General features: G+C 37.1%; 1 protein-coding gene across 2 annotated transcripts in view; it reads left to right on the forward strand.

Moving 5' to 3' along the window:
* The window catches only part of plcl2 (phospholipase C like 2), a 115,173-nt gene that overhangs the window by 56,095 nt on the left and 43,691 nt on the right, over positions 1–15,387 (forward strand). For both annotated transcript variants that reach the window (XM_088601616.1, XM_088601615.1), the window contains exon 2: positions 3,053–5,539. In XM_088601616.1, the coding sequence (XP_088457742.1) occupies positions 3,053–5,539 (2,487 nt within the window). The remainder of the gene's footprint in view (positions 1–3,052; positions 5,540–15,387) is intronic.

The following is a 15,387-nucleotide window of genomic DNA, read 5'->3' on the forward strand; positions in this document are numbered from 1 at the left end:
TGTTTACAACAGAAAAATACTTTACAAAAGGAAGCCATTCTGGTTAAAACAAATACAGTAAAGCAGAGGTGTAGCCTATAGTCATGTTAGAATTAAATGACACTAATGTGGAAATTTTTCTACTTACTAAGTTGTAAGATTGTTAATGCTGCTTAAATCACATGGAAATAGTCTTTTCTAAATGCTTTCAGCATAGAAGTGTGTTATACTGTATGTTAACTTGATTAATTGATTTCACTGAAAAAAGATTAAATATCAAGGGTACAAGAGAGATTGCGTACTGAAAGATTTTAGCTCAGAAGCGAATAAGGCGATGACATAGTGTAGCTGCACAGCCTCTAGTCACTAGCTCTGTTACCATGACAATTCTGTTTTTCGCCACACCCGGCCAGTGACTCACAGCATTGCAGCTATCTAGATTGTTTTTTTTTTAATGTTCAATTTGTTAGGATATTACATGGTACCGCAATAAAAACAAAATGTGAACAATCTCGACTGTAAATTATTTTTTGGCATTTAATGACCTGTGACTAGTTGTCTTCCTATGGTCCTATTGCTCTTCAGCTCTATGGATACATAACTAACCTCTACTTCCCAGAACATTCTCACTCCAGGAATGGACTACACAGCCCTTCAGCACTGAGAACACTGACATGTAAGGTTCTACTGAGTTTTTGGTGTTAGTGTTTTTCCTTCCAGAAAAAACCCTTAGCTCCCAATTGAGGTCAGACCTTGTTTTTCCCCAGGTAACTTACACTATGAGTGTCCCCATCCTGTAACCTCATGCAACCCAAGGAATAACTAATTGCAGGATTCCTTAACCTTTTGCTCATGGATTCTGAGCTCAGGGATCTTTCAAAGTCACCTTCTGTGTACAGTGGACTTAGAACTATGAAACAATCTTCCTTCCTCACTCACCCATGGTTCACTCCCTCTAACAAATCTAAACTCCTAATGCTTTTTGTAAACAACAAAAAAAAGTTAAATTATTAAACCATCCTCTCCTGGGGAACCACAAATCTCCTTCAGGGTTTGTAACCACATTTGATGTTTCTACCCAATTCCCCTTCTGAGGTGAGAGAACACTTCCAGGTCTGTCTTCCATGGTCTTAAACCTTTTTCTGTATAATCAGTTACTGCCTCGTAGATCCCATTTGGCCAGAACTGCTGTCCAATAACCTATACCATATCGGTGACCCAGCCACAGCAAGAACTAAGTATGTTAGCACTTTACCAAGCAATACTCTTGGTTGCTGACGGGGGAACAACCTAGTGCCTAACCCAAAGGCACTAGGACAGCTTCAACGTGAGAACTGCTTCCTTTTTTCCAATGGGTCAGGCTGGAGCTCTTAGCTTATAGAGCAACCAAGTGACAGTTTACAACCCGAGAGCATAACCGCAGCAACTGATATAAGACTAGGATCCCACTATTGATGATACAGTCGTGGGCATTCTCTCTGTTGTTCCCTCTCTTTGCTCTCTGTCTGTACGTTCTTCTCTGTGGGATCTCCTTCTCTCAACCCATTTTGAAAATGACCAGTTAATGGACGTCAGCTGTGACAAGTGCATAGGGCTGGGCAATATGGCCAAAAACATTATCACAATAAAATATTCAATATCAGTCGATATCGATAATTATCACGATAAATGTCAAATCATTATTTCTTTCAAGTTTAAAGGCAGATTTTTTCCCCTGAGTGAAAGTTGAAGAAACCAGTTTTTGGTAAATTAAACAACTCTTTATTTTAAGAACACAACAAACACTTGCCAAACAGCAGAAACATTAAACAAATCTGAGGTAGAGAGTATTCAAGTCTTTTTTATGTCAAAATATGCATGAGTAAAATTTATAAAATAAATATCTTAACAGAAAAATTAAATACTGCAGTGTGATAAAACACACATAGAAGATGGCTCAGACAGATTGCAAAGTTTAAAGTGCTCTGTTTTATGTCTGATCGTAAAAAGCCAAAATATCTCCAAATTACCGAAGTTGAATGACCTTTTCTGTCGACGATGTCATCGTCCTTCGAGCTGGTCGTTGGCAGCACTACATTTGCTTACATTTGCACTACATTTGTGTCCCTCATTTCTCCATTCTAACTACAATCCTGTCAGCCACCACCATGTGGGTAAACAACACCACGTTAGCTGCCCGGTCTGCACTCACGCAGTATTTTGTGCGCATACGAATATCATGCGCAAAGCATAAACATATATATCGAACATTTATCGAACTTTTGTTAAAATTATATAGAGGAAAATTATATTGCGATAATTATCGTTATCGAATTATCGCCCAGCACTACTCTTAACCCACATATTCTCTTCCGATGTCTCGAATAATCCTTTTTATACGGATATGAACCTTTATATGATTCTTTAAACACCTTACCCATGCAAGCTCCCCTTGCAGCTGCTGCTGTTCTGCTACAATTGTCATAATCGGGAACAATGATTAACGATATATAGTGTTGGTTTACACGCTGCAGTGAAAGTGTGCACCTTGTTTTAAGTGTATTGAAATATAATTTAATTATATTTAAATACAAAACTGAAACTGTTTCCCAATTGCCCTACTAGTGTAGTGTTCTGTTCATTGTTTCAAAATGAAATGCCATAAATGTTTTTATCTTAATTTCAAATGTTCCATTTCCAAAAGCTAGCTTTAGTTCAAAACAACAATATTCTTTCTGAGTATAACAAATATGCAGCTACTGTATGGTGACATGCACATTACAGCATCTGTGGTTTCTTTTTACCACCTGTGACAAGATCGTATAGTAACAATGATATAGCTACTATTATCCTTCATCCGTAGTTTAATGAATTCCTATATTGTGGAGAACATAGCTATTAATGAAATCACTCTTCACATTCTGGCATTGATGTCATGGTTCCTGTTTACACATCCTTTTTTTAAACAGAATATATGAATGATATATGGCTGATTTAAGAATATATGACAGACTATATGAATGATATATACAGGAACGCTTTGCAGGTCTTCACTAGCAACCATATATTGAATTATTATTTCCCCCTTTTCCAGGATGGCTCAAGACAGAGACGAGAGAGAAAGAAAACAGTCTCCTTCAGCAGCATGCCAACTGAAAAGAAGATCAGCAGTGCTAGTGACTGCATCAACTCCATGGTGGAGGGTTCGGAACTCAAAAAAGTTCGCTCCAATTCCCGTGTGTATCACAGGTACTTTCTTTTAGATGCGGATATGCAGTCGCTGAGATGGGAACCTTCCAAAAAAGAATCAGAAAAGGCAAAGATTGATATTAAATCCATTAAGGAAGTGCGAACTGGAAAGAACACTGATATTTTCCGAGCTAATGGAGTTTATGATCAAATTTCAGAAGACTGTGCATTTTCAGTCATATATGGGGAAAACTATGAATCCCTTGACTTGGTTGCTAACTCTGCAGATGTAGCAAATATCTGGGTCACTGGGCTAAGATATCTGATATCGTATGGGAAACACACTCTGAACATGATTGAGAGCAGCCAAAACAACATGAGGACTTCATGGTTGTCTGATCTCTTTGCCGAGGCAGATGTTGATGGTGTGGGTCATATAAGTTTAGGTACAGCTGTTCAGATGATTAAAAACTTAAATCCTGGACTGAAAAATGTCAAAGTAGAGCTTAAGTTCAAAGAGTTTCACAAAGCTAAAGACAAAATTGGAAGTGATGTTACAAAGGAGGAGTTCATTGAAGTCTTTCATGAACTTTGCACAAGGCCAGAGATCTACTTTCTGCTAGTTCAGTTCTCAAGCAATAAGGAGTTTCTTGATACCAAGGATCTCATGATGTTTTTAGAGGCAGAACAGGGAATGGCTCATGTCAATGAAGATACCAGCCTTGAAGTGATCCAAAACTATGAACCATCAAAGGAGGGCCAGCAAAAAGGATGGCTGTCTTTAGATGGCTTTACCAGTTACCTCATGTCCCCTGAGTGCCATATATTTGATCCTGAACATAAAAAAGTATGTCAGGACATGCTTCAGCCCTTATCCCACTATTACATTAATTCATCACACAACACGTACTTAATAGAGGACCAGTTCCGTGGCCCTTCTGACATCACAGGATACATTCGGGCTCTTAAAATGGGTTGCCGGAGTGTTGAATTGGATGTGTGGGATGGCCCAGACAATGAGCCAGTCATTTACACAGGACACACGATGACATCACAGATAGTCTTCCGCAGTGTCATTGATATCATTAACAAATATGCTTTTGTGGCATCTGAGTACCCCTTAATACTTTGTTTGGAAAATCACTGTTCACTCAAGCAGCAGAAGGTCATGGTTCAACATCTGAAAAAGATTCTGGGGGATAAAATCCACACTGATTCTCCTAACATAGAAGAGAGCTATCTTCCATCGCCTGATGATCTGAAGGGCAAAATCTTATTAAAAGCCAAGAAGCTTCCACCCAACTGTGTCAACCCAGAAGGTGATGTGACCGATGAAGATGAGGGAGCAGAAATGTCTCAGAGAGTGGGTAACGAAACTGGGGAACAACAGTCTATGGTGCCTCAGAAGAGATTTCAGCTTTCCAAAGACCTTTCTGACTTGGTTAGCCTCTGCAAATCAGTAGGTTTTAAGGACTTTCAGGTCTCTTTCCTGAACCAAAAATACTGGGAGATCTGCTCTTTCAATGAGGTCTTTGCTACCCGCCACGCCAGTGAGCAACCTGGGGACTTTGTCAATTACAACAAAAGGTTTCTTGCCAGAGTTTATCCAAGTCCCATGCGGATAGATTCCAGTAATATGAATCCGCAGGATTTCTGGAAATGTGGCTGCCAAATAGTGGCCATGAATTTTCAAACTCCAGGCTTGATGATGGACTTGAACATTGGGTGGTTCCGCCAAAATGGGAACTGTGGCTACGTACTACGTCCTGCAATTATGAGGGAGGAGGTGTCATATTTTAGTGCCAACACTAAAGACTCTGTTCCTGGAGTGTCTCCTCAGCTTCTCCACATTAAAATAATAAGTGGTCAGAATTTCCCCAAACCCAAAGGCTCGGGTGCCAAGGGTGATGTAGTTGATCCTTATGTATATGTAGAAATTCATGGGATTCCAGCTGATTGTGCTGAACAACGGACAAAAACTGTCAATCAGAATGGAGACAACCCCATCTTTGATGAGAGTTTTGAGTTCCAGATTAACCTGCCTGAACTAGCAATGGTGCGTTTTGTGGTGCTAGATGACGATTACATTGGGGATGAATTTATTGGCCAGTATACAATTCCATTTGAGTGTTTACAGCCGGGCTTTCGGCACATACCTCTGCAGTCACTCACAGGGGAGGTGCTACCCCATGCCTGGCTGTTTGTGCATGTGGCCATCACCAACCGGAGAGGAGGAGGAAAGCCTCATAAGCGTGGTCTTTCTGTGCGGAAGGGGAAGAAATCCAGAGAATATGCCACCATGAGGGTTCTTGTGATTAAAGCTGTGGATGAGGTCTTCAAGACTGCTGCCCAGCCACTACGTGAAGCCACTGACCTCAGAGAGAACATGCAGGTAAGACATTCACTAAATAAACATAGTAATTATTATGTTTTTTAAACTTAAAAACAAGTTTAAAATTAAGTTGCATGAGGCACCAAAGTGTATAATAGTGTGAAAGGATTTTTGAAGTAATCACTTGGGTTTTAGTTAGAAGATTTTTCTTTGCTAAAGCTATGGTACAGTTACAGCAGTTCTCAAGTTAAAAGCATTCTGTGATTCATTAAAAAAACTTTAAAAAACATTCCAAAGTTTAAATGACAGCAGTAACTTTTCAACCATTGTGTGACAGCCTTTAACTCTGTTGAAAAAGATAAGAATGATGCGTTTGTGGTTTCAGTAATGAAGTAATTTTCATAGAAATTACTATTTATCAGAGACACTTTTAGTTTCAAGTAAGAGAATGATGGTAAATTGTGTATAACCTTATTCAAAACTGTATGGTGAATCCCCCCAAATTAATGGGTTTTCCTTTGGTTGCATAAATAGTAAACACGTCTGTTCTCAGTATTTTTACAGCTTAGTCTTTAAAGCATCTCAAACACAAAATATTTCTATTTATAACATCTGAAAAATAAGGACATATGGGTTTATACTTTCAATAAAGACATTATTGTGCAATAGCAAAATAAGTTTTCCAGGTACTGTACTGATCTGCTTGGAAAAACCTCTGTCAGGATAACATTTTATCTTATTGTTACTGTCAAAATCTTGCATAGCAAGGTATATATTGGAACATATATTGTAACAAATGTATTACTTTTTATAAGCAATGCAATGTTGTTTTTTAATGATTGATTTTAATTCATACATCTGAGAAAGCATTGGCTTTGCATATTTACAAATATCTCCATTCTCTGACTTTGAATCACATGGAAAACTTCAATGAAACAAAACTATTTTTCAGTTGTGGTTGAAGTAAGACTTGTTCCTCTAGAAATGTAAAAGCAGTTTAGAAAAATGTGAAGTAACTACAGAATCACCTGCTATACCAATTATAATAGTACAAAGATTAAGAAAGATTAAATTGTAAAAAAATAAGTAAATATGACTAGTCATTCTGAGAACAGCTTTATTTAAAATTTGAACAAATTTGATCTGTGGGTGAATATTGTGCATTCATACTTAATTTAGGTTATTTTAATTGGATTCTGGGAAAACTAGCCTTGGTGTGAGTGTGTGTGTGTCTGTGTCTGTGTGGGTCATGCAGTGGACTGGCATCCTGTCCAGGGTGTACTCGGCCTAGATCCCATTGCTCCCTGGAATAGGCTCTTGCTTCCTCCTGACTCTGAACTGGATAAAGCAGTTAGAAAATGAATGGATAATACATTATGCAGCACATCAAATCTATAGGACAACTAAAAAAAGGTACATTATTACTATAACATATATGATGTACATACTGTAAAACCCCCCAAAAACCTAAATCACAACATTGAAACCAAGTATTTTAAAATTTAATAATAATCTAACACTTATATAGCGCTTTTCTGGACACTCCACTAATAGCGCTTTAGAGGTAATGGGGACGCCCCTCCACCACCAGCAATGTATAGCTCTCACATGGATGATGTGACAGCAACCAAATTATGCACAGTATGCTCTCCACACACCAGCTATCAGTGGGGAGGAGAACAGAGTGATAAAGCCAATTCATTGATGGCGATTATTAGGAGGCTATTATTGGTAAAGGCCAAAGGGATATTTGGCTACGAAAACAGGCTTACACCCCTACTGTTTTTGAGAAATGCCCTGGGATTTTTAATGACCACACAGAGTCAGGACCTTGGTTTAACATCTCATTCGAAGGACGGCGCCTTTTTAAAGTATAGTGTCCCATCACTATACTGGGGCATCAGTACCCACACTGACCACAGGGTGAGCGCTCCCTACTGGTCACATTAACAACTCTCCAGCAGCAACCTTAGCTGCCAGGTGGTTGCCAGTTGTGAGTTGTGATATAGCTACTGGCTTTTATATCAATTTTCTTGTTGGTAGTGACAAACTTAACTCTTAATCCTCACCTCTAAAAGACATTTCTCTGTCATTGATTTTTTGTATTCACTCTTTAGTACTTAAGAAATTACAAATGTGTGCACAGTGTTTTGGCATCATGTACTAGTTCAAGTAATAGTTCTTTATTGGGAACTGCTTTTTACAAAACCAATGGTTAATTGCTTTTTTATGCCTTTCTATTGAAACCTTATTGTTCCTTCCATATAATGTTCCTATTGATAGGGTTACAAATCAGTGTGATTGTGGGCCTTCACAGAATTATAACTTCTATAATGGATAGTGTTGGAAATTATTCACTGCCTTTCACCACATTACAGGAGTGTTATGCATTAGTCTTTCAGCTGGTATTCCATTAGGTGACTTCTGAACTGACACCTGATGAATGCTCCACAGCCAAAATTGTCTCTTTTCTTTACAGGATGGAATAAACCTTTACTTGTTCCTTTGCAGCCTATGTATGCTGACACAGCTACCTACTTTGACTTCTGAACTTTGCACATAGTGTAACATAATTTAAATACCAGTTATTACATTATCACACCATTCGATCCTACCCATTATATCTTAAGGAGGTGGGAACTGCTGAACTGGAACACTAGGTAAAAACCACCATAAACATGGGAAAATATGCAAATTCAACACAGAATATGCCACAGTCTGAACTTGAACACAGCACTATCCACCAAACAACACAAAAAAACTTGTAATACCCCCTAACGTAAAAGACTCATAGTAATTACTTGAGGAACATAATGTGGTTATTTATATTGTACTGTACTGCAGTAATTATTTTAGTGGCAAATGATAATTAATAGCGTTAAATATGTCAGTTTAATACACCACAGTTTTTGTCACAAAATCCTGCAATACTGTATGTGTTATGTCTCTGCCAGGTTTTTATCCAGGATAAAATGTCATATTGTTAACATTTGGTTGCAAAGAAGTGAAGTAATATTACCTTTTGTTTGATAGTGACACAGATTAGTAGTACAAAACACTGACATGTATTTTCAGAATGAATATAAAATAATATGGAAGCCTAATTTTTTTTAAGCAAAATATAATTTTGGCTAAGATTTGACCTTATACAGTTACCTTATACAAATTGATTCATATTTATTGCAAGAAGCTGGGGTTAGTTTTTTCAGAAGGTCTGCTTAACCTGAGTGGTGTGCCTCACTGCACTGGGTACCCAAGCAGTCACAAAGCAGATCAGTCCACTGAATCTTCATGCACTCACAAAACAAATAAATTTACGAATAATGCTGAGGTACAGTATGTCCATTATTAATTAGCTGTCATTCATGTTCATCACTGGTTATCATCCGGTAACCAAGTAGTCATTTATTTCTTAAGGAAAAAGAGACACTGAAACTATAATATTAACATTTTAGAAGTGAGAGCAGTTAGCCAGTGAGAGCTGTGCAGAGAGAAAACAATGTCAAATGAGTGCTAAACAAGATATAAGAAAGAGTCATTGATAACAGAAAAGAAAGAATGCCTTTGAGCAGAGTGTAATGTCATTGTAAAGAACTTTGACAAATGCACATACAGTAACATACAGTGCCTTGTAAAGGTATTCACTCCCACCCAAAGATGTCCTATTTTGTTGAATTACAAATGACCATATTGAACAGTGTCAGTAAAGGCTGCAAAGAAATGCTCTTCCAGCCCTCATTCTAATAATTTCACTCTTTTAAGGTAATATAGCACATACTAAGTGATCAAGTTAGCTTTCCATTCATCCATTCTTCGAGTATCAGAAAGCTGCATGCTTCTGAGTATTACGTGGCATTGGTATAACTGCTCAGTCCTTTCCTACCATTGGGTTGGTGAGTCTCTTCAAAATAAAATAGAAACCGTGATCTGGTTTTGGCATTGTAAAACATTTAGTCATACAGTTAGACATGACGTATAATTGTACGTAAGAGCTTTTCTGACACGTTTATTGAAAATCTGCATTGGTTAATACATGCAGGAGAATCCCCTCATATTTTGTGATTCATAGTTTCTCTTCCTAGAAAAGATCACCAGGTGAGCAGAACCATGAGTCAATGCTTTCAGTCTAACACAAGCTAGACATTCATTTGAGTACATTTAATATGGCCCTGTGGTCAGATCTGATTGAAATCCATAAGAAGCGTACGTACCCATCAGTGGAAAATCTGACACAATGTATGAAGTAATTTAATTAACTGTAACATGATCAATACTATTATGCAAATGAAACGATTGCAGGATTTAGGTCATGGTTAAACCCCATCCTGTTTCCACTGACAGTCTGTTCAGATAGAATTTGTATTATTTGTGATCATTTGGACAGTATATAAATCTAGTAACAAGCATAAGACCCCTGTATTCTCTTTTAATTTAAATTTAATGTTTTAGTTGGAATCAATTACTGTATGCTTATACTGAAGAAACTGTGTCAATGATTGGTGCTTGTGCTTGTACCTCTCATACTATTATTAGTAGGAAGGTTTGGAAATAAGTCAGGTGACAAAAGTATGAGCGTAGTGCTGAATAAACTTGGGTGGTTTGTTGTAATGAAAAGATTATTATTTTTTAATTAGGGAGCCATATCACCCTGCAACTCACAACTGGCAACCCACTGAAGCTAAGCAGGTGTGAATCTGGTCAGTATCTGGTGAGACCTCCTGAGAAAAATTAAGGTTGCTGCCGGGAAGAGTGTTAGTGGGGCCAGCAGGGGGTGATCACCCTGCAGTCTACGATGGGGTCACTATACTGTAAACAGGCGCTGTCCTTCGGATGAGAAATTAAACCGAGGTCTTGATTTTGTGGTCATTAAAAATCCCAGGGCGTTTCTCGAAAAGAGTAGGGGTGTAACCCTGGTGTCGTGGCCAAATTTCCCTTTGGCCTTTACCAATCCCCATCTATGAATTGGCTTCATCACTCTGTTCTCCTCGCCACTGATAGCTGGTGTGTGGTGAGCGTACTGGTGCATTATGGCTGCCGTTGTATCATCCACATGAGGGCTGCACATTGGAGGTGGTGGAAGGGAGTCCCCATTACCAGAAAAGCCCTATATAAATGTATGGAATTATAATTAAAAATTAAAGATAATTGTGTGTTTCATCACCTGTGTTACATAAATATTACTGAAAAATGTTAGTTTTTACTTTTCTTTTACTTTAGTTTCTCTTTTGTAGAGAAGGTGCTTTAGGAAATGATCAAGTTTTTAGTTGAATGAAACACACTTAGGGACTTAAGTGAGAAAAACAGAAGGTTGTGTGTTCCCACTATCAATTCTTTTAATAATGTGCTTATTAAGTAACTCTTTTTTAAACTTGAACTTAAACTTAAACTTGAACTTCTACATATCTTGCTTATTGGATTTTACTAGCTAATGAGCTAATAGTATATTGAAAGAAGAAGTGATAAGTGCCTCCTGTTCTCATTAGTTCCATTTGTTTCCTCTTGTTCATGTTTCACTGTATATTCTTAAATGTCAACACTGTTAATTATGTCAATACCTTGAAAAGTTTGAATACTTTAATCAAGTCCCCCTTTGTCTTCTATTTTAAGACTACAGAAAGATTTACTGTAGGTTTTCAGAGTCTCTGAGTAGAACATTCCTGTATGCCTGGGGATTGAAGTGATTACTCTTCCCTGAACTGTCTCCAGAGCAGAAGCATCTTTTTCACTTTTGTGGAGGCCAAAATTGTACACGATCTTCTAAATGAGAACTTACTAATGCATTGCACAATTTTAATCACATCACTTGATCATAGTTCCATACATTTAGCCATATACACTAACTTTCTGTTTGCTTTTTTTATTGCTACCCTATGTTGTCTAGAAGATGACAATGATGTGCCGGCATGTACTGTAACACTCCATTTATGTCCATGTAAAATCACAAATAATAGATTTTTCAACTGTTTTTCTTGACCTTAATCTTTTTGAGTATCTTTTAGGTTCTAGTGTTTGCAATTCCTCTTAGTTTTTATTTATTAGTTTTACTAATTTCATTAGTTTAATAATGGTACCAGAATTTAGATAATTGATTAATTAGAATAATACAGTTCCATGTGATACTGTGCTACAGATGCAGCCATTCAAAATGCGCGGTAAAAACCCGCGGTACGGTAACCTACCCACAAGCCACCGCGGGGCACCGGAGCATACCGCAGGGCAAGTAATTGGCTGGCCAAAATGACCGACAGGGGCACTCGTGGTGCATTGGTTGGTAGTGCAAAGATTTAATCATTTAATGTCTTTACTGTGCACATTTTAATCCGCTTAGTTTTGAATATTTATATGGATTTTACCACTAAAGGGAAATTTTAGTAGCTGAGCATAAAAAGAAGAGGAGCATAACGCATCTGAAGGTCATAAACGATATTAATTTAAAACATTACTGTATGTATGTAAACTGTACTGTGTATGGCTGGTCTTGGTAGTTTAAAGAAAAAATACACACCAGTCTTCCATTTCTCCCTAAACATTTTAAGCATGAAAGTTTTATGAAACGGTACCCAAATATGCGATTGCTGTATAGAATGAATTTTAATTTAAAAAAATATTTAACACGAAAATTAAGCTGTTTACATCTTCCGCCTGAGAACAGTCACCCGTTGCTACCCAACGCAGAATGGTGATTGGCTGACACCATCTGACACCCCTCTGATTGGAGAAAAAAGACGTGCTGGTTTGCTATACCAGGAAGAGGATTTCTTTCAATTCTAAACGTGTATTTTAAAAGTTTAAGAAATAAAAACCTTACAGCGTACACAGATTTCTAAACTGATCAGGATCGTTATCTTTGTCTTATGCATAATAATGTTCACCGCTCTGTCCAGCAAATTAATAATAAACTTTATTTTATATAGCTTTTTAAACGAATAAGTAATTAGATTGCTCATAAACCTAATCACTTGCTTTTTCTTTTTATTTAGGCTCAGATTTCAACTATAGATCGTATTATTAATAACCATAATAACAACCAACCAACAAAAACAACCATATAAACATAATACCAACCAAAAACATAGATAACAACCACAATACAAAATCAAATAATCAAACCATTTTACACTCGCAAGTCCTCCAATTATCATAATCCCGCCCCTTATGCAAAACCAAACCTTCCTCCCATCCCAGTTTATCCTGTTTATCATAAACAAAATCCACCTCAATTTTCAACATAAAGCATTACACAAAATTAATACCTCAACACTCCATACTCAACAACGATAATTCTAAAACAGCCAGAACATGTAACTACACATTCCCAAACATACCTACTTTCCATAACCCCGCCCCTTATGCAAAACCAACATCCCTCCCCTGTTCTCTCTCTCCCCTGGCGGTTGTAATTGTTTTTATTTTCAAATAAATTTTAGCAAAGTCATGTATTTTAAAAATCTTAAGATTTTTCTATATATGTCTTTATTTAGTGGTTTCATTAGTGACAAAGGCTAAACTTTCTTGGAAAAATGTCTTTTATGTAAACTATGTTTGCTATTAATTCATTCAGGGCTAAAATATGTTCATTGTCTTCTAATGAAAGAAGGGTTCCTTTCGCCGTAGTCGGGAGCCTAGCCTTTAACTAGTAAGTACTGTACTTACTGGGTTTTTGAGGGGGGGGGGGGGGTGTCTTTCGCTGGAAATCTCGCCTCCTACTTTGAAAATACCCGTGAAACCGGTTCAATTCGTCACAGCCAGCACTCCTGCAGAGAGTTGGGTTGTACTTGCAGTGCATACAGTACACGCGTTATGCTCTTCGTTAATGTCTGTGAAGTTTTATTTAATCTCTGAGCCATACTGTTTCTTCTGGAAGCCAGTTTCCGCCAGGGAGTAAAAAAAAAACACACTATGGTATTCTCTCCAATGCAGTGCAGTTAAAAACATACCTCTGATGCTGCTCCTAAATGAATATCGTTTATGACCATCAGAAGCTTTATGCTCCTTTTCTTTTTTCCAGTGGATTGAACAGGGAGAGGCATTTCATGATGTACTTTTCACTGATGAAACAACAGTGGCTCTGGAACAGTTTTCAACCAAGTCGTTTTATAAAAAGGGGAGATATGTACACGTTACTGAAGCTAAAAGTTTAGCCTTTGTCGCTAATGTAAACACTAAATAAAGACATATAGAAATCCCTACGTTACAGACTGTATATGGCTGGTATTGGTAGTTTAAAGAAAAAATACACACCAGTATTCCACTTTCTCCCTAAACATTTTTAGGATCAGAGTCTTACATTCGAATTATTTCGAAAACGTTTGTACGTGCTCCTTCTTACCATGTTACTGTTTACCGTTACTGACCATATTAAGTTTAAGTGCCTGTGGGCACTTTTCCTGTCCGTGGGGGGTGGACCGTCTTTCATTAGAAGGTTAGTCTGTTCTACTCTGAGAATGTAGGGGGGGGGGGGGTGGGAAGTGCCCGCGGTCATTTAATTAGTAGTAAAATCTTAGTTATCTTTCTAGTTCACAGGTTTGCATGCATAATTTAATTTTGAAAGCCACTGAGACATCAGGTACTACTGTTGTATTTATGAAAAAGAAACAAAACAAAAAACATACTAACAACTGTGCCATCCTACTCCTTAGTTAATACATTTTATTATTCATAAACAGTTAACATTGTTAGCAAAATATTTTGAATTATATTTAACCCTATTTTTTCTTTAGTTTTGTATTTAACTTATTATATGATAGTCAGACTTAATGTATATTTGAACAATGAAAATATATTTTTACAAGATTTTACATTAAGCACTTAAAATTAATATGGTTAATAATAGTAAACTGTAACATGCTGTAACAAGATCGGTTAAACTGCTAAGAAAATCCTTTCAGAGAAAATGTTTCAGGTGTGAAGAACAAACCTGTTCCCACACACCCTGCCCCCACTACCATTAGAATATACACAAACATTTTAGCGTTTCATTCTGAGCAGAAGACCCTCACACCTGAAGAGTGCTGGCTGTGACGAATTAAACCGGTTTTACAGGTTTCAATCACAGATTGGGACTCAGTAAAGTAACACACAGCGCCACTGGATTTGATAATACTGTACCTAACCAAAATCCGCAATATGGAAACAGAACCTGTGTAATTGTTGATAGATGATGTACTCGTAACATTTTTTCAAGACGAACTACAACATTTAAAAAATGACTTGTATGTACTTGATATCTCTAATCAATCCACGGGTTCCAGCACAAAACGAAACTAAAACGCATACCGTTTCGCGCTTCTTATTAGTTGCTCAAAAGTAATTTGACCGTATGAAATGCATAATATAAACCTAGAAACATATACGTGAGCAGTACTTAAGCACTGTAGTATCGGTGTTAAGACATACCTCTCAAATACTGTAAATCAAGTTAAAAATATCTCAAGACCGATTCTGGTCGTAATGAAACCATGTTTCGTGTATGTTTTCTTTTTCATCTTGAAATAACTCATTTCTAAATACCTTTTTCACTGTTAACATCTTGTAGCAACTTTGCGACAAAATATACACTCTGACAGTTCATCCTGCTACCAACATTAAATAAAACAAATCTTAAGATTTCTATATTTATGTCTTTATTTAGTGGTTTCATTCGAAGCTTACAATGTTTAGGGAGAAATGGAATACTGGTGTGTATTTTTTTCTTTAAAGTACCGAGACCAGCCATATACTGTATGTTTATGTTAAGATTTCCCTTCAGTGGTAAAATTAGATATGAATATTCAATACTTAAACGGGCACAGTTAAGACATTAAATATACATATACATATTGTATACAGTACAGTTTGCATACGGTAATATGTTTATGTTACGCGATTAAAAAATACAGTGCCTTGCGAAAGTATTCGGCCCCCTTGAA

The sequence above is a fragment of the Lepisosteus platostomus genome, chromosome 12 (genome assembly GCF_059453375.1).
Source record: "Lepisosteus platostomus isolate fLepPlt1 chromosome 12, fLepPlt1.hap1, whole genome shotgun sequence".
NCBI classification, from domain to species: domain Eukaryota; kingdom Metazoa; phylum Chordata; class Actinopteri; order Semionotiformes; family Lepisosteidae; genus Lepisosteus; species Lepisosteus platostomus.